We start from the raw sequence: 26,917 nt of genomic DNA on the forward strand, positions 1-26,917 counted from the left end.
TTCCACTGAGTTCTGATACCCTTCAGAAATCTCCTCCTCCAGGGGTGCCCAGGTGGTGCAGTTGGTTAAGCAGCTGACTTCAGCTCAGGTTATGATCTCACGGTCTGTGAGTTCGAGCCCCGCATTGGGCTCTGTGCTGACAGCTCAGAGCCTGGGGCCTGCTTCAGATTCTGTGTCTCCCTCTCTCTCTGCTCCTCCCCTGCTTGTGCTCTATCTCTCTCTGTCTCTCAAAAATAAATAGATGTTAAAAAAAAAAGAAAGAAAGAAATCTCTTCCTCCAATAGACCTCAATGGTACTGGCACTCTGAATCTGTTATGTTTATTGTTATCTCTCGTTTTGCAAATGCCAAGAAGAGAAAATGCCGTAAGTATTAAAAAAAAAAAAAAATGTATACCCATTTTTCCAGTACAGTGCCAAAAGAGTCAATTATTTTTGTTCTTAACAGCAAGTCTATGCAGTGTCTCCAGTTAGAATGAGAAGAACAGATCAACCCTCAGAAGCTTAACTACAGAGGGGTTCCTGGGTGGCTCAGTCAGTTGAACGTCTGACTTCAACACAGGTCATGATCTCACAGTCCATGAGTTCAAGCCCTGCATCAGGCTCTGTTCAGACAGCTCAGAGAGTGAATCCTGCTTCAGATCCTGTGTCTCCCTCTCTCTCTGCCCCTCTCCTGCTAGTGCTTTGTCTCACTCTCTCAAAAATAAAATAAAAAACATTAAAAAAAAAGAAGCTTAGTTAGCTACAAAAAAGAAAGACTGAACTGGTTAGATATAAAAGAAGGACTGAACTGGGGCTCTCCCTGACTCACTTTGTTTTTCAGTTTCCCCATTGCTCTCAAAGCCCACAGTGCTACCTCTCTTCTCAAAAACTAGGGACAGCCATTATTTTGGACTACATACTTCTTCACAATCACTCATGTAAAACCAGATTATAAAATCAGACTCTTCCTATGATTTTAACAATGCTAAAAACACATATATGTGTAAACAAAGACTCTAGGAAACTTAGAAAAACTAAAACAGCTGGTATGTTTGGGTCATTTCCCTTTATAATCTCTTATATAATTATAATAATGTGTTTCTTACAAAAAAAATAAAGAGGGGTGCCAGGTGGCACAGTTGATTAAGCGTCCGCCTCTTGATTTTGGCTGTCATGATCTCATGGTTCCTGAAATCGAAAACTGAGTCAGGCTCAGCGCTGACAGCCGGGAGCATGCTTGGAACTCTCTCCACCCCTCTCTCTCTGCCCCTCCCCCACTCGTGTGCTCTCACACTCTCTCAAAATAAATAAACTTTAAAAAATAATAATAAAAAGGGGAAAAGTCCTTCAAATACATTTTATGATTCCTTACTGTAAAAGAAAAAAGGGGGGCTTAACTATTTGTGGCTTGTTTCTCTTGGTAATTCATTATATTTCTAAGTTCCCTCTCCCCAGTTATTAAATCTCTACTATCTGAATAAAGATTAGTTTTGGACTACTTGCAAAATGCATCTCTCCATTAGGAAGAATAAATCAAGAGCTTCTTAAAAATGCTATAAGTACCCTGCTAAAAACACCTACCATTTTTTTTAAACCTTTAAGCCAGCTGACAGAAGGACTGAAATTTCAAATCAATACTTTTGTTTTACATATGTTACTTTATTAGAATAACCATCTTACCGGTTCTTCAACTTCTCCACTAGCATGCTGAGCTTCAGCTTGTAGGTCTATAGGTGGGGCATCTTCCACAATTCTTTGAACAGACATCTGAATAAACTCATCAAAAGAATCCAGCTGCTGTCTGACCAAGCCTTTCTCATCAAAATAGGAACTGGGAAAATATTTGGGTTTAAAACCAGTTACAACTCAGTGACGTTTTCTAGCATACTTCCTCATTTTCATTATAATTAAATCCAACAAATAATCATTAAATACCAACCACCTTATGTCCATCATTATACCAGATACTATGAGGTATCCAAAAAAGGGATGAGACTAGGAACACTTTCTTTGTAGAACTTAAGTTTAGGAAAATAAGACTTATGGGTAAAATAATTAAACCATAATATAAGAACTATAAGGAGACCCTAATTACAAATGTCTTTAAAGGGCACCTGGGTGACTTAATATTAAGTGTCTGACCCTTGATTTCAGCCCAGGTCATGATCTCACAGTTGTGAGATCAAGCCCTATATCCAGCTCCACACTGGACATGCAGCCTGCTTAAGATTCTCTCCCTCTCCCTGTGCACACTCACAGAGTATCTACCTAGTTATTTTTTCTTAGCAAGATGCCTCTTGGTGTTTTAATACTCAAATATCACAGAAGATACCAATATCTCAAAACAAAGTTTTTATAGCCATGTTTAATTGTAAAAATATACACTTATATCCCCAAATCTCAATACATTTTTAACAAAACAAGGTTCAGGGCACCTGGGTGGTTCAGTTGGTTAAGCGTCTGACTTTGGCTCAGGTCATGATCTCACAGTTCATGAGTTCAAGCACCGCATCAGACTCTATGCTGACAGCTCAGAGCCTGGAACCTGCTTCAGATTCTGTGCCTCCCTCTCTCTCTGCCCCTCCTCCATTCACATCCTGACCCTGTCTCTCTCTCTCTCTCTCTTTCTCTCTCTCTCAAAAATAAATATTAAAAGAAAAAAAAAGTTACTTTTCTTGGGGTGCCTGGGTGGCTCAGTTGGTTAAGCATCTGACTTCAGCTCAGGTCATGTTGTGAGTTGGAGCCCTGCATCAGGCTTTCTGCTATCAGCAAAGAGGCTACTTCAGATCCTCTGATTCATTCTCTCTCCTGTCTCTCTCTCTCCAAAATAAACAAACACTAGGGGCATCTGGGTAGCTCAGTCTGTTAAATGTCTGACTCTTGGTTTTGGCTCAGGTCATGATCTCATGGTTCATAGTTCAAAGCCCCACATTGGCTCTGCACTGGCAGTGCAGAGCCTGCTTGGGATTCTCTCCTTCTCTTTCTGCCTCTCGCTCACTCTCTTTCAATATAAATAAATAAATAAATAAATAAATAAACAAACTTCAATAAATAAACAAAAGAATAAACATTAAAAAATGAAAAGTTACTTTTCTTACCTATTGTTAAGGCTTCTGAGTTTTATTACATCTTAATTGCATTTAGAATTCGATGGAAATTTGGGTTAAAATACAACCTAACATAACTCTTTATCCATTTAAAATAATAAGAAAACTAAGGAATCAAATTAACACCAGAAATGGAAAAAATAGGCATCACATGCCTCCTGAAGGACTGCAAAGAGAACATCACTGCTGCCAAATGTCATCATCTGAATCTAAGGAAACATCAGACAAACCCAAACTGAGGGGCATTCTAAAAAGTAACTGGCATTCCAAAATGCCAAAGTTAAAAAAAAAAAAAAGAGAGAGAGAAAGAAAGGCTTATTGACGGTTCTAAATTATAAGAGACAAAAAAGTCATGAAAGCTAAACATAATATGTAATCCTAGGTTGGATCCAGGATCAGAAAAAAATTTATTTTGCTATAAACAACATTAGTGAGACAACCAGCAAAATTTGGATAAGATTTGTAGATTAAATTATTGTATTAGTATCAATTTCCTGATTTTGAGAACTTATATTATAAGTATGTAAAAGAATATGTTTAGGTCTGCAACAGACTCTCAAATGTCTCAGGGAAAAAATATGTAGAGAGAGGGAAAAAAACACAAAGCAATTGTATAAAGTTAACATCTAGGGAATCTAAGCGAAATGTATACATAAATTCTTCATGTAACTTTTTAAGTCTTAAAATACTTTAAAGGTTCAAGTTAAATACATAGAAAAACCAGCTCTCATGGAGCATATACATATAAAACATCTAATTTTCAAGAACAGAATAAGCAGGAAATCCTTTTATAGTTTATTGTGCCTCTTAAGGCTTAGTTTAGTCTAAAAAGTTACCTGATTACAATCCAGCATGCTTCTTGCCACAAGTCTGGGGTGATTTCATCATCATCCTCATCATATTGCATATCTGCAAAAACCAAAAATATTGTATTCATGTGCGTATCTCACTCTTATGGTTTGAAGTAGCAGAAACACATTTACTCTCTGCTAAATAAAAAACAATCCTTTTACCCTTCTTCAAAAATCTCAATTAATCGAGTTATTACTAACGTATAATATACATAGGTATACATCTACATATACAAAGGTCTACGTCACATAGGTATTCTCCCAATATACAGAGGCTACAATTACAAAGGTTCAGTGTAAGTTGTGTGAATTTGTTTAATATTCCATCTTCTCTAGAAAGTCCATGTAATTCTCATGAATAGCTAACTGTAATAATAACTAGGAGCAAGCATGTAGTCCTCTAGTCAATAAGCTCCTCAGAGGGGCACCTGGGTGACTCAGTCAGTTAAGGCATCTGACTCTTGGTTTCCACTCAGGGCATGATCTCGTGGTCATGAGATCATTCCCCAAGTTGGGCTCAGTGCTGACAGCACAGAGCCTGCTTGGGATTCTCTTTCCCTCTCTCTCTGCCCACCCCCCACCCCTGCTCACATGCACTTGGGTACTCTCTCAAAATAAATAAACATTAAAAAAAAATAAGCTCCTCAGAGACTGGAGGGACAGATTAGGGTAGGGGAGTAAAGCCAGAGAAGTGTTCCAATAGCTGGGCAATACCTTAAGGTACAATGGTCTATTACAACAGCATTTCATACATGTAAAGGTGTGACAGACTGTATTTTCTGAAGATGGCCACAACTGTATCTTCCATTTCACATGGTCTTTTATAATGTCATCTTGATATGCCTAGCATCAAGATACAGGGTTTATGTTTCCTCCCCTTAAATCTGAAGGGTTTTTGACAGTGCCAAAACTAAGATAATGCAACTAAAACCACACTACATGACTTTAAAAGCTATGTAAGAAAAGGCAACACAGCTCCACCCTGTTTGCTGAAACACATGTTTCTGGAGCTTTGAGTGTCCGTTAATTAAGTTCTACTACTCTAAGGCTTGTTTAATGTGAGGAAGCCCAAACCATACGGAGAGAACACTTATAGATGGTTCGGTCAGCAATCCTGGTCCTTGAGTCCTTCTAGAAATGTGAATAAACACTCTAGATCATACAGCCCACAACTGTCAACACTCAGCCTTTCTTTGCACTGAACCACTGACATCATGGAGCAAACATGTCATTCCTACCATGCTCTGTCCAAATTCCTGACCCACTGAATCCATGAACACACTAAATTAGTTTTCAAGCAGCCAAATATTAGGTTATGCAGCAATAGTAATATGAACAATAGGACATTTGAAAAATCAGAGTGCACTGGTCCTCTGATATTAGTCTCATCTTCTTATGTAAGAAGGTAAATGGGGGTGCCTGGATGGCTCAGTCAGTTGAACATCCAACTTCAGCTCAGGTCATGATCTTGCAGTTTGAGTTCAAGGCCTGTGTCAGGCTCTGTGCTGACAGCTCAGAGCCTGGAGCCTGCTTTGGATGGATTCTGTGTGTGTCTTTCTCTCTGCCCCTCCCCGACTCACACTCTGTCTCTCTCTCCTTCAAAAACAAATAAAACATTAAAAAAAAATTTTTTTAATTAGTATGTGAGGGACGCCTGGGTGGCTCAGTCTGGTTAAGTGTGACTCTTGATTTCAGTTCAGGTCATGATCTCATGGTACTCAGATCAAGCCCTCCCCCCCCCCGCCCGCCCCAAACCTCACTGGGCATAGAGCCTGCTTAGGCTCTTTCTCTCTCACTCTCCCTCCCTCTGCCCCTCCACCACCCACTCTCAGAAAAAGAAAAAGAAAAAAAAAGTGCTGGATTTTTATATTCTGACATATATGCAGTCTGCAAAACTTAAGAATTTTCTATTTTAAAATTAACACACATGGGGCGCCTGGGTGGCTCAGTTGGTTAAGTGTCTGATTTCAGCTCAGGTCATGATCTCACAGTCCATGAGTTCAAGCCCTGCATCAGTCTCTGTGCTGACAGCTCAGAGCCTGGAGCCTGCTTCGGATTCTGTGTATCCTTCTCTCTCTGCCCCTCCCCTGCTCATGCTCTGTCTCTGTCTCAAAAATAAATAAAAAAATTTTTTAATTAAAAAATAAAATAAAATTAACACATATATTCAAAATAAATTATGTGATAAATGCTTCTTCAATGGACTGGACTGACCCCTATACATGGTGGGAGGGGTAAGACAAAGGTATCTAAAATAGCTCAGAGATACCCAGCTTTGATGAAAGATTAGAGGCTAACATCACAGCCACAGAGAAGCAAATAAAAAGGTGGGAAAGGGGGAGAAATAAGGAGGTCAGCTTTAGGTATACTTGTAGATCATTTATCCCTTTAAATACTTGTAGTAAACAACTGGATATAAACATAAAGCTCAAATAAGAGTTCTAAATTACAAACAGGTGATAATTATTAATAAGTGATAATTAATAAGGTGATAATTGTATTAATATTACAAACAGGTGATAATTATTCCAGTAGAATATGGAAAGCTTATGTAGAGAAGACTGAAGGGGGGAAATTAAGGAATACCCCTATTAGAGTCATGTGAAAAGAAATGAATCCATGAATGAGACTCATTTACTCATTCACCTGCTCATCAAATATTTACTGAATGTATTTACTGTATCCCAGAGATATAGTAAATCTTCAGCTGTATCCTCAGATTATCACCTACTGTGGGGGATACAAACAAGATGAACTCAATTAACAGGAAGAACAAAGTGATATGGACAGTCCTAACCAAGACCTAAGGAGGTTAGGGTAGACTTCCCAAAAGCTGAGCTGAGCAGCAATCTCACATAAGAATAAACAGGAGTAAACCAGGCAAAAGAAAAGGGGTGAGACGGGAGGAGTAGAGATAGTAATATCTCAAACGGAAAACAATTTTCGTGAAAGACTCCAAAATGAAAGATATTCAAGGAATGAAAGAAGGCCAATGTAGCTGAAGGATGGAGTGTGAAGTTGGAGTGGTAAAAGAGACTGTTTTTTACCAATAGAGAACCATTCTAAGATTTTAACAAAGGTGTGGCTAGATCAGATTGCATTTCTGAAAGATCACTATGGCCACAGTATGGAGAGTGAATTGGAAAGGCAAGAAAACTGGAGCACCAAAACCATTTGAGAATCTGGAGAAGTAATCTAGGCAAGAGATGGTGGTGGCCTGAACTAGAAATTGTGGCAGAGTGAACAGAGAAATGGCCAGATTTGACATATTTAGGAGGCAGAACTCTCAGGGCTTGGTGGCTCATTAGATAATAGGGACAGAAGAGAGGAATCAAGAATGATGCCCAGGCTTCTGGCTTCAACAACAGAAGAGGGTAATACCACTCATGGAGATGGAGAACACAGGACAAAGCAGATTAGGAAGACAGATAAAGAAAACAGATGTTTGGGCAGTGACAAATTTGAGAAGCCAGGGGCACATCCAAGTGAATTTGTCCACTGGCATTACATATCCAAAACATATGGACTGGAAATATAAATTCAAAGTCATCCACAAATAAATGGTAACTGAAGCCATGGAAAATAGATGAAATCCTCCAGAGAGAATATGAATAGTATAAGAGAATGAGAAGGAAAGTCAGATAGGTAGGAAGAATTGAGAGATGTGGCAGAAGGAAGGAGTGAGTTTCCAGGAGGATGTCAAGGATGTTAAATACCACAACGGAGTTTAAGGTTTAAAATGTTTTTATTTTTATTTTTATTTTTTAACGTTTATTTATTTTTGAGACAGAGAGAGACAAGGCAGAGAGAGAGGGAGACACAGAATCTGAAACGGGCTCCAGGCTCTGAGCTGTCAGCACAGAGCCCAACGCGGGGCTCGAACTCACGGACCGTGAGATCATGACCTGAGCCGAAGTCGGACGCTTAACCGACTGAGCCACCCAGGCGCCCCCTTTATTTTTATTTTTGAGAGACAGAAATCCTAGGCAGGCTCCATGCTCAGCATAGAGCCCGATGCAAGGCTCAATTCCACAACCCTGGGATCATGACCTGAGCCAAAATCAAGAGTTGGACACTCCACCAACTGAACCACCCAGGCACCCTGGGTTTGGATAATCTTTAAAAAAAAAAAAAAAATCCCTCTGATTTATCACTTGAGAAGTCACTGACATTCTAACTAAGAGTTGTTCTAATGTAGTGGCTTGAGCACAATTAGATTATAACAGGTTGAGAATTTGAAAAATGGGAATTGGAAACTTTTTTTTTAAGAAGACTGGCTGTGAATGAAAGGAGAAAGGCAAAATATTAGAAGAAAAGTAAACAAAGAGTTTAAGGATGAACAGAAAAACGTTTTCTTGAGATCAAGAGATCTAGTATTTCATATAGAAAAAGAAGCCAGGTGAAAAGGAGTGTCTAAAAACTGATGAAGGCATTATCTAATAAAGATATCAAAGGGCACAAGCAGAAATGGGATGTAGACTCAATGCTGGAGCAGACTTGATAAATGAAATACCTTTAACTTTCTTTCCACAGGGTTATTATACATTGCTAATGAGAATATAAACTAGTACAATCACTATAGTGGTTACTTGGCACCAGCTAACAAAATGTTAAACATGTGTATTATTCAAGCTGACAATTCTGTATCTAGGAATTTCTCCGAACAACATACTTGCACTGGACAAAATGACGAGTGCAAGATAATTCACAACAGCACTACTTGAACCAGAAAAAGACCGGATATGACCCAAATACCCATCAATAAAACACTACTTACGGTATACCCACACAAACCAGGAAGGTGTGAAAAAATCTGAGGATGCTCATGAGAATATCCCATATATACAAAACATATATTATATATAAAATATATGTATTTACTGAGATATATATATCTCAAAAAATGCAGAAAAGTATGAGTGTTACCTTTTGTCTGTAAAAGGGTAGACAACAGAATCCCATTTATATTTGCTTTAGTATGCATAAAGCTCTCTGAAGAGAGAATCTAAGAACAGAGATTACCTACTGTGGAAGGGACTCACATTAGATCGTGGACAAGAGTTAAGACCTTACCCTTTAATATTTTTATATGTTCTACCTTGTGAGTGATGAGAATACATTATGCAAAATGTCAAACTAAAAAAACTTCAAATTTTTTTCTGAGCTAGAAGAAATCTAATGATATTTATAAATTTGTAGGCTCAAGATCTGAGATAGAGAAGTTTAAACAGTAGAGTTTATGCTCTTCTTTTTCTCCATGAAGTGGCTGCGGAAATAAAGAGAAACATGAGAGGTGGCCACAGGAGTGGGAGTCGAAAAAAAAGTGAAGTCTGAAATAGAAGCTGTGAAAAATGGGAGACTGAACTTTAAAAATACATAATGAGGGGCACCTGGGTGGCTGGCTCAGTTAGTGGTAGGACTCTGAGCAGGTCATGGTCTCCCAGTCCGTGGATTCCAGCACCACGTGGGGCTCTGTGCTGACAACTCAGAGCCTGGAACCTGCTTGGGATTCTGTGTCTCCCTCTCTCTGCCCCTCCCGCGCTTGTGCTCTCTCTCTCCCTCTCAAATATAAACAAACATTAAAATCATAACAATACTAAAAATACATAATGAAAATACACTAGATTTGACTAAGAATTCTACATGTGAAAAGAAAAAATACATATTGATCCCACTCAATAAAATACCTAACACCTGAAAACTACCATCCTGTGGGAAGAAGAAATTTAAAGATCTTTTAGGACAATATACTTAGTCATTTGACAGTATGAAGGAATTTCAAAAGAGACCAACCCCTCCTCGCCTCCCCGACCCTCCATACACGCTATATTCTTTTACCCTGCTGTATTTCCTGAGCCTAGCACAATACTTGGAACAGGCTGACACTCAAAAATTCAACTATTCAATAAATCCACTGTGGCCCTGGGGGAAATCAAAAACGGAGTCCTTTGCTTCAAAGTACAAACAACGGAATTTGTCTTACTGTTCTGCGCGCCATTTCAATATGGAAAAGCGGCGTATGAGACTTACCCAGGAGCAGAAAGAGGAGAGAACAAGACTCCCCTGACCAGGGACATCAATGCTACGTTCCCTGCACCCTCCATCTTTCATAATCCCAGCTTTGTACCCGGCCTGGGGAATTTTGGGGGCATAACCGGGAATACTTAAGCGACGAATGGGAGGAGGCCGCAAATTCTCAATTAATTCAGCTCCCCACTTTTCCCTCCTTAGATGGGTCGCCTCGGAGTGTTCTGAGTAGATACCTACCCTCGTCCGCGTCATACATATTGGCAAAGGGTTTCCAAGTTCCTAACTCTAGAAATCCGAAAAAACCGAGCAGCGGCCGCCGGCGCCCGAGCGTGAGGCGAAGTAATTTTCGTCTCCGGCGTTCCCAGAATGCTCTCCTTTTCAGGCCAGAGGCCACCCACAAAGAAGCCAACGTAAGATCTGCGCCTGCGCAAGTGGTAGGCCGAGCCTAGGTAAGGGTTAGAATTGCGCACGCGCAAATCGTGGGCCAACGCCTCCTCTGGCTGATTGCGAGGCGGGCTCTCACCGTCGGTGCATGCCAATTAAAGTTTATTTTTTTATATCCTTGCACGATGACACCTGGAAAAAAAGAAACAAAAAGATGTATTGATAAAAGGCTTTAATTGGGACCATGAGTATGCGGCATTCGATTTTTCTTTGCAGTTTTAAGGACCAAAAAACAAGTTTTTAAAAACGTGATTCATTAAAAGGTTGCGCCAGCGGTGGCGCATAGAATAAGCCCGATAGTAAAACCCTCGCTAGCCTCCTGCCCACCCAGCTCAGCTTAGGTCGCCGGTGCTTTTGCCGCAGCTTTGAATGGGTTTCCAGGCCTCAGATTCTTCATCTCGAGAACCCACAGGAATAGAAACGAAAGGAAGAGACGAAATGTGTCGGACAAACAACAGCCCTCAGCTAGTCCAGGGTTTACGTCTCGAATTTAACACGCACCTCGGACCCCAAAGCGCCTGCGCGCGCGTGACTCCACCCTCGCCCTTACCCGTGGCGGTGTTCCCCATGCTGCCTGCTCGCCTGGCTTGCAGGCGGCTGTGGCCCTTCTTACGGGGATCTGCTCCCACGGTAGCGCGCCATGGCACTCAGGAGCAGCTTCTCGAGAGATGTGTGCCTGCCTCTTCCTCCCAGCACCCATCAAACCTGGGACGTAGGCTTTCTCGTGGCTCAACGGCAACTAGGGATTACGAAGGAAGAACTGACATGGAAGAGCATTTTTTGTTCCCCGAGTACGTCTCGGAGCCCGAGCCCGCACCGACCCTCGAAGAGCAGCTGCGAGAGCTGCAACAGCGGCAAGAGGAGGAGGAGCGACAGAAACAGCAGCGGCGGGAAGAGCGGCGGCGGCAAAAGCTGCGGGACAGGAGTCGACAACACCCGGTCGTGGGACACCCGGACCCGACGGTGCCACCCAGCGGCCTGAACTGCTCGGGCTGCGGAGCGGAGCTGCACTGCCAGGATCCCGGCGTGCCCGGCTACCTCCCCAGCGAGAAGTTCCTCAGCGCAGCGGCGCAGACCGACGGCGGGCTGGCGCGGACCGTGTGCCAGCGTTGCTGGCTCCTAGTGCACCACCGGCGCGCTCTGCGCGTACAGATGAACCGCGAGCAGTATTTAGAGCTGGTGAGCGCAGCGCTGCGACGGCCGGGGCCCGCCCTGGTGCTTTACATGGTGGACCTTCTGGATCTGCCTGACCCCCTGCTACCGGAGCTGCCCGCGCTGGTGGGCCCCAAGCAACTGATCGTGCTGGGGAACAAGGTGGACCTGCTGCCCCAGGACGCGCCCGGCTACCTGCAGCGGCTCCGGGAGCGACTGTGGGACGACTGTACCCGCGCAGGGCTCCTTCAGCTGTCTAGCCACCGAGGGCTACAGCACGCTGGGGAGGACGGGCCGCGAGACGAGAAGGAGAATTCGAAGCCTTCTGCCAGAGTCCGTACGGTGCTCAAGGACGTGAGGCTAATTAGCGCCAAGACTGGCTACGGAATCGAAGAATTGATCTCAGTGCTTCAGCGTTCCTGGCGTTACCGTGGTGACGTCTACCTGGTTGGCGCCACCAACGCTGGGAAGTCCACTCTCTTCAACACGCTCCTAGAATCTGATTACTGCATCGCCAAGGGCGCTGAAGCTATCGACAGAGCCACCATCTCCTCTTGGCCTGGTGAGCCTTAGGAGGCCCGTCCCCTTTTGTGAGATGCTGAGAGTCTTATCGCGGGCACTTAGTATATCCTTCCTTAATGTCCGTCCACCAGGGGCTGTCTGGAGTCTTCCCTTTAAAAATTCTCTCCCTACTTTGGTCACACCTCTCTTTTGTGTCAGCCTAGTGCTTGGAAACTTGTATGTTAGAGTAATTTTCTCATGGAGCACTTCTATGTTCCAGTCACTGTGCTAGGCACTGTAGATGAACCGGGGAACAAAGCAAGAGTTCCTGCTCTCTTGGAGGTTTCTTCGGTAGCTTTACTTATTTGTATGTTTCTCTGGAAAGTCCTTCGTTTACTTTTTTTTTTTTCCTTCTTTTACTTTCTAAAGCTCACTCCACCCTCTCAGTCTTATTCTCCATATCTTAAGTTTATTCATAAGATCGGTATACTATACACATTTAACATTTGAATAATTCACTAATGCTATATGATGTGACTCTGAGAGAAAAAGTCAACTTTGTGGTTTCAGTTTTTGTTTGTCTTTTTAATTTTATTTTTAAGTAATCTTTACATTCAGTGTGGGACTCGAACTCACAACCCTGAGATCAAGAGTCGCAGGCTCCACTGACTGAGCCAGCCAGGCACCCCTCAAGTTTGTGATTTTAAGAAACTTCTGTAGGGGTGCCTGGGTGGCTCAGTCGGTTAAGCGTCTGACTTCGGCTCAGGTCATGATCTCACAATCCATGAGTTCGAGCCCCACGTCGGGCTCTGTGCTGACAGCTCAGAGCCTGGAGCCCGAGTCCGATTCCGTGTCTTCCGATTCTGTGTCTCCCTCTCTCTCTGACCCTCCCCCGTTCATGCTCTGTCTCTGTCTCAAAAATAAATAAACATTAAAAATTAAAAAGGAAAAAAGAAACTTCTGTAATTGCAAAACAGGTCCTTTTGTGACCCTGTTTGTATTTAACAGTTGGCAAAACTGCCTCAAACCAGTGTTTCAAAACTGCCTTGAAACCAGTGTTTAGCTTTGATGGGCCATATTTCTCTGTCCAGGACTTTAAATTATACACAGAAGTGCTCTTATACTTGATGATAGTACAGTGAAAATGAAAAGAAGGGAAAAAAAGCAGGTCTGCAGATTTGAGATTCAAATCCAGGTTGAGCCTTTGAGCCAATCTCTGAGCCTATTTCCTCATCTGTAAAAGTAAGAATTATTTTGTAGAGGGTTGTCACGAAGGTTCCGTGAAGTAAATCACTGTACCCAAGACAAGGTAGCTCCTCAAAAATGTAGGTTTTTCTCCCCTTATTCTCTGTTCTTTTATAATGTTTATAACAATATATTTATTCTTTGGTATTTCAGGTACTACATTAAACCTTCTGAAGTTTCCTATTTGCAACCCAACACCTTACAGGATGTTTGAAAGGCAAAAAAGGCTTAAAAAAGATGCAACTAAAGCTGAAGAAGATCTTAGTCAGCAAGAGCAACATCAACTTAATCTTTTGAAAAAGCACGGTTATGTAGTAGGTAAGCATCTTCTTTAGAAAACTCTTGTCGGGGCTATGCTAAAAATTTTTGTGGAGCAACATGGAATACAGCTGTCTGGGGCTAGCCAGTTTTTGTGGCTACTGGGAAGAGACTACTTTCCCAGTTCTGGAACAAAGAGGCCCCTTTAGAGGCAAAGCTACTATTTGGAAACCCAGAGTTCACTGTGCTGATACTTGGAGAAATCCAGGGAAGGAAACCTGCAGTAACTGCCCACCAACCATTGTCAGCAGTAGAAGCATTTTCACTAAGAAACAGCACCCTCTCCTTGCAGACCACCAGCACAGGTTGTTGACTGCATGCAGCAGCTTTAAATTAGATTTTCCCTCCTTGGGGCTCCTGGGTGGCTCAATCGGTTAAGGGACCAATTTCGGCTCAGGTCATGATCTCACAGTTTGTGAGTTCGAGCCCTGCTTCAGGCTGTGTGCTGACAGCTCAGAGCCTAGAGCCTGGAGCCTGCTTCAGATTCTGTGTCTCCCTCTCTGTCTGCCCCTCCCCCTCTCATGCTCTGTCTCTCTCAAAAATAAACAAAAAAATAGATTGTCCCTCCTTTACTAAAAATATTTTGATTTGGGGCTCCTGGGTGGCTCAATCGGTTGAGCGTCCGACTTCAGCTCAGGTCATGATCTCACAGTCCGTGAGTTCGAGCCCCGCATCAGGCTCTGTGCTGACAGCTCAGAGCCTGGAGCCTGTTTCAGATTCTGTGTCTCCCTCTCTCTCTGACCCTCCCCTGTTCATGCTCTGTCTCTGTCTCAAAAATAAAACGTTAAAAAAAAAATTTTTTTCTTTTAAATATTTTGATTTGCAGCACTTTCCACCCATCCCCCCACCTGGTGTACACAGCTAGCCACATACTTGACCATTGTAAGAGTCTGACTCCCACTGCCTTTGAAAAGAGGGCAAGGGTATCATTGTAGTCTTGCTTCTGTACACTGTATTTAGTCTAAGTAACTTGTTTGAGGCAAGTAAGAAGAATAAGAATTATCTGTCTGGAGTCAAAACCTTCAAAGGAGTGACTAATAGCTTAACTATAACTTGTTCTAGGAAGAGTTGGAAGAACATTCCTATATTCAGAAGAACAGAAGGATGAAGCTGCCTTTCAGTTTGATGCTGATTCCCTTGCCTTTGACATGGGAAATGAACCTGTTATGGTTGCAGATAAATCCACCAAACGAATAGAATTGACCCCACAAGATGTGAAAGATGCCCACTGGTTTCATGACACCCCTGGAATTACAAAAGAAAATTGTGTATGTATTTGTTGTCTTTTAGAAATACTTTCAATTGCACAAGTATTGTCTTAATTGTCAGAACACAGGAAAGGAGGTATTCTTTCACTTCAGACTCACTTCTCGTTCCTTCCTAGAAGCAGTTCAGGGTGATCTATCTGCCACCAAGATGTGTATTCCATTTGGTAGGCTTCACTGCCAACATATTTGTGTTATTGTTGTTGTTACCTTAGTTATTAGGGAGACATTTATAAAATCCTAGATCTTGAGGTTGGAAGAAAGCGTAAGTATCACTGCAGTCTAGCCACCTATTCTATGCTTGAATTCCCTCTAAAACTGTCCATCCAGCTCACACTAAAGTAAGGAGTGACTCACCACCAGCTGAAGCAGTGTCCCCTCATCTCCCAAGGTAACCCCATTTGGCCTTGACCTACTCTTTGGGTTGAGCTGAACAGTCTCCCTGTAACTTGTACCTATTGTTCTTCAAATGGACCTGTATGGACTAAATGCCTGTTACCCTTGCTAGACTTTGAACTACTTTAATGTGTAATGTCCTGTCTTTTCCTCACTCTATACTCTTCACCTTCATTAGTTCATCCAACAAAACATTGAACATTTACTGCACTGACATAATCCAGATAATTTGTCTGTTTCTTGCAGCTCTTCTCCCTGAGAGAATAGGCTTATCGTCTCTCTCTCTTGCCCTTATTACATCTTTTTTTTAATGTTTTATTTTTGAGAGCATGCAGGTGGGGGAGGGGCAGAGAGAACGACAGAGGACCTTAAGCAGGCTCTGCACTGACAGCAGTGAGCCTAATGTGGGGCTTGAACTCATGAACTGCAAGATCATGACCTGAGCTGAAGTCGGACACTCAACCAGACACTCAACTGACTGAACCACCCAGGTGCCTGCCCTTAATACATCTTTTTAATCCAATTGCAGGATTTCCTGGGCAACTTTGTTTTATCTCATTAAAGTTAGCCTATATTCCACACACTCATTAAATCTCACAACTTTTTATTCATTTGCAGTTTTGATAATCATCCAAGTCCTGGATTGACTGGTATGCATCCAGGATATAGCCTTACAACAGATCCATTAATCAGTTTCCTTTGAATCTGGTCACTGACCCAAGTTCCTGAATCGCCTAATTATGTCTATATGCCTGTGAAACAACATTGGTGTCTTAGCTTCTTTTCCTTCTTTGCCTTATGTGGATCACTTAACAGTTTAATTATCAGAATGATACTCTTATTTAGTGTCCCATGTCACAGAATCATATAGATTTTTTAACATTTTTGCACTCCCACAGTAATTGCTTGTCACCCGTCTCTTCACAATCTAGAACTTCAGAGCAACTGGATTGCTTTCTGGTAATGTTCCAGCACTTTCACTTCACCAATGTATTCTTCAGGGGTAGCAGTTATTTCCATCATTTATACCCTCTTGTCAAATAGAAAAGCAAGAATTTGCTAAATATTCTAGCCAGCAGAATGAGACCCTCAAATTTTTAGAACTAAAAGGTCTCTGGCAGTCTGTTTCTGTGTCCGTTTATTGATACATTTATTAGATGCCTTAAACTAGTGTTTCCCAAACTGATTCAAGGTATTCTGTTTTGAAATAAAAGTATTAAAGGCTCTGCTAAAAAGTGTTAAAAGGTTTCTTTACTGCAGGTGGCTTTTAATGTGCTTTTTTCAAACAAATGCTGAGGAAAAGTACTTGCAGCCCCTTGTTATGTATTTTTTTGTGAGGCTCTCTAGGTTTCACATATTCTTTATTTCCTTATTTTTCTTAAACAAGTTCACAAAAGTTCTTTATCCATTTTTTTTTTTTACCTTCTCTAATATTTCTCATCAAAAAAAATTTTTTAAGTAATCGCTGCCCCCAACATGGGGCTCAAACTCACAACCCTGAGATCAAGAGTCACAGACTCCATTGACTGAGTCAGCCAGATGCCCCATAATATTGCTCTTTTTTAATCAGATTTTGATTCTTTAAATCTTACCAAAATCTTGTTCTTCTTGGCTTTCCTTTTCCATTTTCTCTAGTCTCTTTAGGAACTCTTCATCCTTAGAAGCCAGAGGATTCGTTTTAAAAAAAAGAAGCAGCAGCAGCCAGAGGATTCATAACTTTTTCTCATTTTTTGCTGAGCATTTGGGGCAAATGACTAGAATGCAGAAAAAGGTTCTTCAGAACTCTTTACCTGCTCCTAGAATGAGGTGACCATTTTGCATTTAATGCATGCATACTTGCCACTGGGATATAAGTAGTATTTTGCCTTACCTTTAGCTGAAACCCCCTGCCCCCCAGAAGCCTTGATGGAGAGCATATATATGCCTTCTTGGAACTGACTCATCAGTTGTTTTCAGTTCACACCAGTTTTGACATTTGAGGGATGCTGCTCACATAGAAAGTCTCATACTCCCATAAAGTTGTTTTGCCATTACTCAATATTAAGTTGGGAAGCAAGAGTAGAGCCATCCATAAATTGATTAAGACAGAATGAATATAGTAATTTTATATGCAGCAAATTCTGACATATTTTGGTTTATTGTGAAGTCCGAAATATTTTTTTACCTAAGAGGTAAATCAAAATATATCATATCTTCAATAAAAGTAATTCTTGGGGCACCTGGGTGGATCAGTTGGATGAGCCTCCAGCTTTGGCTCAGGTCATGATCTCCCAGTTCGGGAATTCAAGCCCCACATCGGGCTCGCTGCCATCAGCACAGAACCTGCTTCGGATCCTCTGCCCCGCTTCTTTGACCCTCTCCTGTCTGCACTCTCAAAAATAAATAAACATTTTTTTAAAAAGTAATAATTCTCTAAAAAATCTATCCTTTGCTTTACAGGTTTTAAACCTTCTAACAGAAAAAGAAGTAAATATTGTTCTACCAACACATTCCATTGTTCCAAGAACTTTTGTGCTTAAACCAGGAATGGTTCTATTTTTGGGTGCCATAGGCCGCATTGATTTTCTGCAGGTAAGAAAAGTCTGCACCATTAAAAAATGACCTACTGGGGCACCTAGGTGGCTCAGTCAGTTGAGCATCCAGCTTCAGCTCAGGTTGTGATCTTGAGATTTGTGGGTTCAGGCCCCACATGGGGCTTTTTGTGCTGACAGTGTGGAGCCTGCTTTGGATTCTCTCCCTCCCTCTTTCTGTCCCTCTTTCTCTGCCCCTCACCTGTTTGCACTTTCTATCTCAAAAATAAACATTAAAAAAATTTTTACAAAAAAATGACTAGTTTAAGGATACAAATATGTGAACAAGACTGGCAAATGTTGATAACTAGATCATGACTGTTGAGGAGGTTGGTATCCTTTTTGTTTGTTTGAAAATGTCCATAATGAAAACTTGGGAAAAAGAAATGGGGAGGAAAAACAACTAGTAGGTCTCAGAAACTAGATCTTCATTAGGATATTAAATGCCCCAGACAACTTGGCATGGAGAAAAGTTACTGTACCTATCCTGTGGTATTGTTTCACATGGAAATCATAGGTCCAACCTTAGGTGTAGGGTTAATGTGCATTAAATAAATCCCACACTTTAAAGATTTTCTTTTTAAAAAAATAAAGATTTTCTTTTTAAGTAATATTAATACCAAATGTGGGGCTCAAACTCACAGTGCCCTGATCAAGAGTCACATGTTCCACCAACTGAGCCAGCCCTCCACCCCTGTCACACTCCTTTATATCCCATGAAATGTATACATTTATGTATGTACTTTTTTGTTTGGTATTCAGTTACTTAGCTTCATTCTGGGGATTTTAGAGTATTTATAGAACTGTTCCCTATTTTCCCAAAGTGAGGAAAAAGGGAAATGAAATGTGGATGTATCCAATAACACTAAATGCAACTTGCAAGTTATTGCTATAGCATATTTCTTGGGTTTTGTGTTTCATTAAAACCCATAGAACATTAATATTTTAAACCTAGCTTTACACTGGGACAATTAGAACATTTACTTATATTTACTTATGTTTCCTTATAGATTACTTATACTTATTTACATATCCATTTACTTATAAAAGGAGCTTGATTTTTTTTTATTGATTGTACATTGTAATGTGCTGGTTTTGCAAGTTTTTCATTCTGTAAAATAACTTCTTTTCTTCCTTTCTTAAGGGAAATCAGTCAGCTTGGTTTACAGTTGTGGCTTCCAGCCTCCTTCCTGTGCACATTACTTCCTTGGACAAGGCAGATACTGTGTATAAGAAACATGCCGGTCATACATTACTCAAGGTGAGGCAACACACTTTGAAGATTGCACGGTTAGGTTAACCTCCACTGTGACAGTCCCACAGCCCTGCTAAGAAAGCCTTTCTTGGACATAACCATCTTTGTTATACAATCAGCTAGCTGTCTCCTCACCTGTTCTGGTTGAGGATTTTGACTAGCAAGTAAAATAGGTCGTAGAAGAAAAGGATGTTGTTTGGACTGATCCTAGAATAGCTACAGACTTGTGTTTTCTCTAAACTACACTGACCAATACAATAGCCACAAGTGCCATTTAAATTTAAATTAATTAATTAAAAGTAAATAAACTTTAAAATTTAGTTCTTCAGTTGCACTAGCCACTTTTCAACTGCCCAGCAGTCACATCATCACAGAAAGTTTATTGGATAATGCTGAGGGAAGAGAAGTTACAGATGTTCTCACAACTGGGGGTGCTACTTGCGTCTAGTGGGTGGAGGCCAAGGATAATGCTGGACATCCTGCAATGCACACAACAGATGCTCAAAACAAAATTCTCTGATCCAAAATGTCAGTAGTTGCATGGTTGAGAAGTCCTGGTCTGGGTGGAAAAGCTCTCCTCCCAGGTTCTTAATCCCAGTTACTTAGAGATTATGCTGCCTCTTTACTCCTGCCCTACCAGCTCCTTCCTTGCACCTGTAAGTATGTTACAGTTTCTCTCACCTTTTTTTTTAATCTTATTTTTAAAGTTTATTTGTTTTGAGAGACACAGCAGAAGCCAGAGAGGGGGAGAGAGTATCCCAAGCAGGCTCTGCACTGTCAGTACAGAGCCCAGTGTGGGGCCCAGTCCCACAAACCATGAGATCATGACCTGAGCCAAAATCAAGAGTCGGACACTCAACCAGCTGAGCCACCCAGGCGCATCCAGTTTCTCTCATCTTTAAAAAAAAAAAAAAAAAAAGAAAGAAAACAAAACTTGAGGTGCCTGGCTGGCTCAGTCAGTTAAGCGTCTGACTTCAGCTCAGGTCATGATCTCACAGTTTATGAGTTCAAGCCACACATCAGGCTCCCTGCTGTCAGCACAGAGCCTACTTCGGATCCTATGTCTCCCTCTCTCTTCCCCTCCCCTACTCATGCACTGCACACGCACGCTCTCTCAAAAATAAACATTCAAAAGAATTACAAAAGCAAAAACAAAAAATTCAGTATCCTTCAGTGTCCTGCTTATTTATTCCTTCTTTTTACTGTCAAGCTTGCTCCTGCTCCTCATGTCCATCCTCTGCAGTCCCCATTTGTCCTGTATCATTGAAATTGTTCTTACAAAGTTCACCAAGTACTGAGTGGGAACCGTTTTCAGCTCTTTAATAATAAGACCTGACATAGACATTGGTAATATATAATGTATAATATTTAGATTATTGGAGCCAGACTGGGTTTAAATGCTTGCTCTGTTCCACCACTTGACAAAGCTGTGTAACACTGTGTTGTACCTACATCACAAGGTTGTGGCGAGAACTAAGTTCCAGGGCACTGTTGTAACTGCTATGTGAGTGTTTGTGATGATGATGAAACACATCTACACAAATACCAGGTGCATCCAGCAAAGGTGGTTTAGTATTGATTAGTGCTTATGCAACTAAATGTAAGCCAGAACCCAAAATATACACTGCTTTCCAAAGAGGATAAAAATAAACCTGACTTGAGAAATAAATGTTTCTTTCTATCTGTATTTCCTAAGAAAGCCAGACTGAAATTAAAACTCCATTGACAGGGGCACCTGGGTGGTGTCAATTAAGCGTCCGACTTAGGCTCAGGTCATGATCTCAGGGGTGGTGAGTTTGAGCCCTGTGTCAGGCTCCGTCCTGACAGCTCAGAGCCTAGAGCCTACTTTGGATTGTGTCTCCTTCTCTCTCTGCCCCTCCCCTGCTCACACTCTCTTTCTCTCTCTCAAAAATAAATAAACATTAAAAAATTTTTAAAAAACCAAAAAACTCCATTGACATAACTGCCCTAAAGTTAATATTCCAGAGACCTGTAGGATGGGTGAATATATAAAGGCAATCAGCAATATAGATCTGTTGGTGTTTCTGCATTTAAAAGACTTTAGTTCTCCGGTTAAATTTGCTTCCTTTTTAGGTAAAACAATAATAATACATGAGTTCAAATACAGCTTGAAATTTCCAGGGAAGGAAACTTCTTAGTTTGTATAACATGGCTCTCCTAAAAATGAATTCTGTCGTTCTCTGCCCCTGTGCATCTGTATAGTTTTCAGAGTGGACATCACTGATGCTTTCCAAAGCAACTATCCCAGTCTTCTCTGCCAGTAATGGAAACGTTCTGGGGGGTGCTCTGAGACTCATTCTTGCCTCCTGGTTTTCTTACTTACCTCCCAAATCCAAGTCAGCCCTCCCTTCTCATTATCACTGAATACAGCCTCCCAGTTCAAGCTGTAATCTGCTTTCATTAGGCTGTTTTTGAGATCCTGAAGTATTTTCTTAGCTTCCAGCTTTTATTGTCCTCCTCCCACCCCCACCCCAAATATACCTCTACAGCCCCTAAAGCAGTGGCTTCTCATGCAGGATTGACTTTTGCCCCCAGGGGACATTTACAATTTTACACTTCTGCAGCCTCACAGCCTTCCCCTCTAGCCCCCATCAAAGCATTATTCAGCCCAAAATGTCAATAGTGCCAAGGTTAATAAACCCTGCACTACAGAGATCTTTCCAAAATACAAAGCAGATCACAGTATTCTTTTTTATTCTTATCTCTGTTCTTTTTCCTACTTATAATTCCTTGGTAGTTCCACATTACTGAGAAGTCTAAACCAACAGCTTCATCACTGACACGCACATATACACAGACTTAACATACCCTAGACAGTTCAATTACAGTTCCCTGAATTCATCATCCTTTGTCTTGTGTACATGATGCTAACCCAGAATACTTTTCCACTGAGTAACTTCAACTTTATCTCAAGATACTCCTCAGATATTGCTGCTTCGTCAAGGTTTTCCTTGACTAAAATATACTCATTACTTCTTCCTCCTCAACTGTAGTACTTGATAGATGCTTCCCATGACATTTCTTACCTTGTAATTTGTTTACATGTTATTTCCACCTTCTGATCTCCTTGGGCACAGGGACCATATTGTAACATCTATCTTTGTGTCCCTAGTGTTAAACAGAGAAAGATTTATTAATAAATAAGTTATTATCCAGTTACTTCCCATTCATGGACACATCTATAAACAGAAGCTAAACCTTACCCATTGCACATGTACCCTTCACTTGTAATGAGGCAGGGATTAATCTTTGAGGCCAGCCAGGCCTATGAGACCTAAGGTATTTTGAAGGATGTTACTTTAATTGCCCAGTGTTACTCTGTGAAGCTTTATGGAGGGCTATAAAAACAGTGTAAACTAGTAAAATAAGATTCTGCTATTAGGAGGTTACCACTGGACACATACTCACATGCAGCTCTTACGTCCTGGGATCTATAGGCTTTATCTCATCACAGGGTTCCCATGCTTTTCATTTGAACTAGAAGTGATTTGGGGTTTTCAATAGCTGAGATTATTATTGATCCCTCTACATAACTAGTGTATCGGTGCTTTACTTAATATTAGAGTTATGGGCAGTTTAATTTGAACTTCCAAACGTCTTCATTTTATTTCAATGGCAGGTTCCAATGGGTGGAGAAGAAAGAATGGCAGGATTTCCTCCTCTTGTTGGTGAAGACATTACATTAAATGAAGGACTTGGGGAATCTGAAGCAGTGGCTGACATCAAGTTTTCTTCTGCAGGTAATTGTACACCAAGCACTTTTTAAAAGGTGAATAGGGGGCGCCTGGGTGGCTCAGTCGGTTAAGCGTCCGACTTCGGCTCAGGTCACGATCTCGCGGTCCGTGAGTTCGAGCCCCGCGTCAGGCTCTGGGCTGGTGGCTCAGAGCCTGGAGCCTGTTTCCGATTCTGTGTCTCCCTCTCTCTGACCCTCCCCCGTTCATGCTCTGTTTCTCTCTGTCTCAAAAATAAATAAACGCTAAAAAAAAAAAATTAAAAAAAATTAAAAAAATAAAAAATAAAAATAAAAGGTGAATAGGGGCACCTCGGTGGCTCAGTCAGTTAAGCACCCAACTCTTGATCCCGGCTCAGGTCATGATCTCACAGTTTGTAAGATCCATCCCCACATGGAACTCTGCACTGATAGCGCAGAGCCTGCTGGGGATTGTGTCTCTCTCTCTCTCTCTCTCTCTCTCTCTCTCTCTCTCTCACTCTGCCTTGCTCATGCTCTCTGTCTCAAAATAAATAAATACACTTAAAAGGTGAATTAAGTGTCCTTACTGGTATTTTTATAGAAATGTGCACTTATCTGATATAAACTGAGGATTTTAAGAAATATACTAATTTAGAGGCACCAGTGGCTCCGTTGGTTATACGTCCGACTTCGACTCAGGTCATGATCTTCGACTCAGGTCATGATCTCACGGCTCCTGGGTTCAGGCCCCGCATCGGGCTCTCTACTGACAGCTCAGAGCCTGGAGCCTGCTTTGGATTCTGTGTTTCCCTTTCTCTCTGCCCCTCCTCCACTCACGCTGTGTCTCTCTCTTAAACAAACATTAAAAAAAAGAAGAAAAGAAATATACTAATTTATTCATTAAATGCAGCCTACTCTGAAAATAAATTTGTACCTTTTCATAAATGCATTGTATGCTTTCTTAAAAAATAAAGTGAAAGAGACCAGTAGTCTCCTTTGGTGCTCCATTTTGAGCTTGGGGTTGACATTTTTAATAAGATGGTTGCTAACACCATTTTGTGTTCTATCACATGCCTGCATAGGTTGGGTTGCAGTAACACCTCAGTTTAAGGACAGACTGCATCTCCGAGGCTATACACCTCAAGGAACAGTTCTGACGGTCCGGCCCCCTCTCTTGCCATATATCGTTAACATCAAAGGCAAGCGCATCAAGAGAAGTGTGGCCTATAAAACCAAGAAGCCTCCTTCCCTTGTGTACAATCTGCAGAAGAAGAAAAACAGATAGAAATATGAAGTTGACCCTGTTCGCACTGAAAATATTAACTATACTGGACATAACTACATATGTTAAATTGTATTAAACATAACTATAATAAAGCTTTCTTTGCTCCCTTTAAACCACTAAGGACTGTGCCTGTTTGTACTGTATTGAGTTTGTAAATACAAGTTGTTTTTTTTGTAGGGTGTGTATATGTATGTATTTGTCATCCAAATATACCTCAAAAGGAGTTCAGCTACATTCAAGTTTCTCTCACTATTTATTAAGACCAGATGTCGGGCGCCTGGCTGGCTCAGTCAGAGGAGCATGCAACTCTTGATCTCAGGGTCGTAAGTTCGCACCCCACATGGGTGTAGAGATTACTAAAAAAAAATAAACTTAAAAAAAAAAAGAAGACCAAATGTCATTTCTTACTTGGAGTCTAGTTGAGAGAGCAACAAAGCAGTTGGCATATGAAAAAATGGCAAAAAGAGGGTTTCTCCAAAATAAATGGACTCAAATAAGACAGGAATGAATGGGTGCCTCTGCTCCACATAGTCATCCAGGTATGCAGCTGGTGGAAGGCTCCATGGCTTCATTCCTAGGTCTAAGATGGTTGCTCAGGTTGTCATCCCTTCCCAGCAAGTGGAAAGAGGAAAAGTGAGTGAAGAGCACAATTTCCCTATTTCGAGGAAAGGGGAAAGGTTAGAAGTTGCACACATTTCATACTGTCTATTGATCAATTATATGGTCATTACCTACCCACATGAAAGCTGGGAGATGTAGGAGGAGATGGAGACTATTTTGGATTATTATTAAGGGAGAATAAACACTGGAGAAACAAGTAAACATTCACCTTTACATAATCCTACCTGAGAATCTTACTTTTAAGATTCAGGTTACATCCTTCTGGCACTCAAAGTCTGTTCTGCGATTATCAGAGCACTTTTAACCATTTTATCAACATCCGCCTATATACATTGTATAACATTACATCAGTCAGAAATCTACCTTTTATTATTCCTAGTTCGATAAGTAGCACTATAGCCGTGTACAGTGAACAATTGGCAAGTCAAGTACCAGATCCCAATGTTAAGAGAAATGCTAATGGGAAAGTCTGACCTGAAATGCAGTCCGATCCATGAACTTCCTGTAGGCTAAGGTTTAGCATAAAATTAGTAGACATACCCATGTTCTCTGTCAACAAGCATCCGCTAACCCCCATCTCACTAAAACCGCTTACAATAAATGGTTAGCATTTTAACATTCAACTTGTAAAAACCATAGATCTCACTTTCATCACGTTTCAGAGTAACTACTATTGGCATCTTGGGGAACAGAGTTCTTTAATGTGTAAGACTGCATTTCAGAATGCCAGCATCCCTCATCCCCAGATAAATAAATGCCAGTAACCTCTCCCCCTGACCCGTTAGTCATAGAGACAAACGAAAGTACCCCTCACGTTTCCAAGCCCACCCTCTAGAGGGCGGTAGCTTCCCAGTTGAGAAAATCAATTTCTCATTTTTATTTTGAAGAAATGAAATATCATTAATTTTACAAGCTAAAAATTTGGCATTTGTGTAGAAATAGAGAACCTAGGAACTGATGCTGTCATTACTCTGATAACTTCTGAATATGTATTTTAGAAAGCAAAACATTCCTCCTTGTTGTCTCTAGGTTTTTGGCCTCTTGATTAACAGAGATTCAGTTTTTAAATGTTCATAATTTATACTCTCAGATCTCCTTTACCTCTAAAATTCTATGCTTTTGCTGCATAAAGCTTGACTGAAGCAGATGTTCAGTGTACCTTGCTGGAAGTTTCAAACAGCAAAACTAACCAAGCAAGTTTAGTTTCCCTGGTTATATTAGTTAACCTCTTCGGGTCTTCATTTTCTCACCCATAGAACGAGGGGAAAACATTAGATTTTTCTCAGTCCCTTCATAATTCTCAGCAAAAACAGGCAGGAAAGCCAGGAAAGAGTGGTTCCAATACCACAAACAGGATGCCACATGCCTAGACAGTTGAGGACTTCTGCTAGGATCTGTATTAATTCACTCCATATTCTGCCACCTAATGCAGCCCAGGATCACTGCTGGTATATTCAACTGCTCCGCAGTAGATTTTACTTAAAGTTCTGTCACTGTTGCTTTCTGAGCTTTAGTCAGTTTACTGATACTTGTTAATCCAGTAATCTGAGTATGGAGACTTCGCTTGAATCATTAATCACTTACACTATGGCAACATGCAGGAATAAGTAAAGAGGAGAATTAATGGCAAAATGTCAGGACAGCCTGCTCACTTTTCCACAGAACAGTGATTGTTTTGAGTGGCTAGAAAACAATTGAGCAAGTTCATGCTAGATCATTTACAAGCTCTGCAGCTTTGTGGTATTTAACATGTCACCTCTTTTGTATTCATGACACCTAAAAGAAGTAAAAGATGTGCCATCAAAAAGTTTTTGACTTCTGGGGCACCTGGGTGGTTCAGTTGAGAGCCCGACTTCAGCTCAGATCATGATCCCACGGTTCGTGGGTTCAAGCCCCGCATGGGGCTCTGTGCTGACAGCTCAGAGCCTGGAGCCTGCTTCACATTCTGTGTCTCCCTCTCTCTCTGCCCCTCCTCTGCTCATGCTCTCTCTCTCAAAAATAATAAACATTAAAAAAAAAAAAGTTTTTGACTTCTTTGTAACATTAAACTCAAAGTTTTTTTTTAAGTTATACCTTATCTCTCCTTTTCCCCTCCTTGAAACAGCATTTTCTTCAAAGTTACTGAAACATAGTTTAACACATTTCATATTTTTAATCACCATAAATGGCAATTAGAACTTTACTG

The 26,917-nt window shown here is 41.1% G+C and overlaps 3 protein-coding genes across 5 annotated transcripts in view; 1 reads left to right on the forward strand and 2 right to left on the reverse strand.

Moving 5' to 3' along the window:
• Positions 1–10,392, reverse strand: part of POLR2B (RNA polymerase II subunit B) — a 41,437-nt gene extending 31,045 nt beyond the window's left edge. Inside the window, exons 1-3 of the mRNA XM_007075861.3 lie at positions 10,206–10,392; positions 3,924–3,996; positions 1,661–1,811 (exon numbers count right to left, since the gene is read on the reverse strand). Of these exons, the coding sequence (XP_007075923.1) occupies positions 1,661–1,811; positions 3,924–3,996; positions 10,206–10,224 (243 nt within the window). The 5' untranslated portion in view covers positions 10,225–10,392. The remainder of the gene's footprint in view (positions 1–1,660; positions 1,812–3,923; positions 3,997–10,205) is intronic.
• Positions 10,393–10,446: 54 nt separating this feature from the next.
• NOA1 (nitric oxide associated 1) lies at positions 10,447–24,224 on the forward strand. The gene is made up of 7 exons (XM_007075860.2): positions 10,447–12,126; positions 13,464–13,628; positions 14,691–14,896; positions 17,729–17,860; positions 19,004–19,120; positions 22,755–22,875; positions 23,909–24,224. Exons 1-7 carry the CDS (start codon positions 10,782–10,784, stop codon positions 24,109–24,111), a joined length of 2,289 nt encoding a protein of 762 aa, XP_007075922.2. The 5' UTR covers positions 10,447–10,781; the 3' UTR covers positions 24,112–24,224.
• The window catches only part of REST (RE1 silencing transcription factor), a 103,065-nt gene continuing 95,159 nt past the window's right edge, over positions 19,012–26,917 (reverse strand). For all 3 annotated transcript variants that reach the window (XR_006216996.1, XR_006216995.1, XR_006216994.1), the window contains 3 exons: positions 24,520–24,766; positions 22,162–22,243; positions 19,012–19,082 (listed from right to left, as the gene is read on the reverse strand). The gene's annotated coding sequence lies outside the window, so the exon portion shown is untranslated. The remainder of the gene's footprint in view (positions 19,083–22,161; positions 22,244–24,519; positions 24,767–26,917) is intronic.

Source organism: Panthera tigris, chromosome B1, assembly GCF_018350195.1.
Source record: "Panthera tigris isolate Pti1 chromosome B1, P.tigris_Pti1_mat1.1, whole genome shotgun sequence".
Lineage (NCBI taxonomy): Eukaryota > Metazoa > Chordata > Mammalia > Carnivora > Felidae > Panthera > Panthera tigris.

Excerpts from the sequence above, each read along its gene's own strand:
- NOA1 (XM_007075860.2), top strand. The coding sequence starts at position 10,782 with ATGGGTTTCCAGGCCTCAGATTCTTCATCTCGAGAACCCACAGGAATA. Across the intron at positions 12,127-13,463 it reads CACCATCTCCTCTTGGCCTG|GTACTACATTAAACCTTCTG; the intron begins GTGAGCCTTAGG and ends TTGGTATTTCAG. Across the intron at positions 19,121-22,754 it reads CCGGTCATACATTACTCAAG|GTTCCAATGGGTGGAGAAGA; the intron begins GTGAGGCAACAC and ends TTTCAATGGCAG.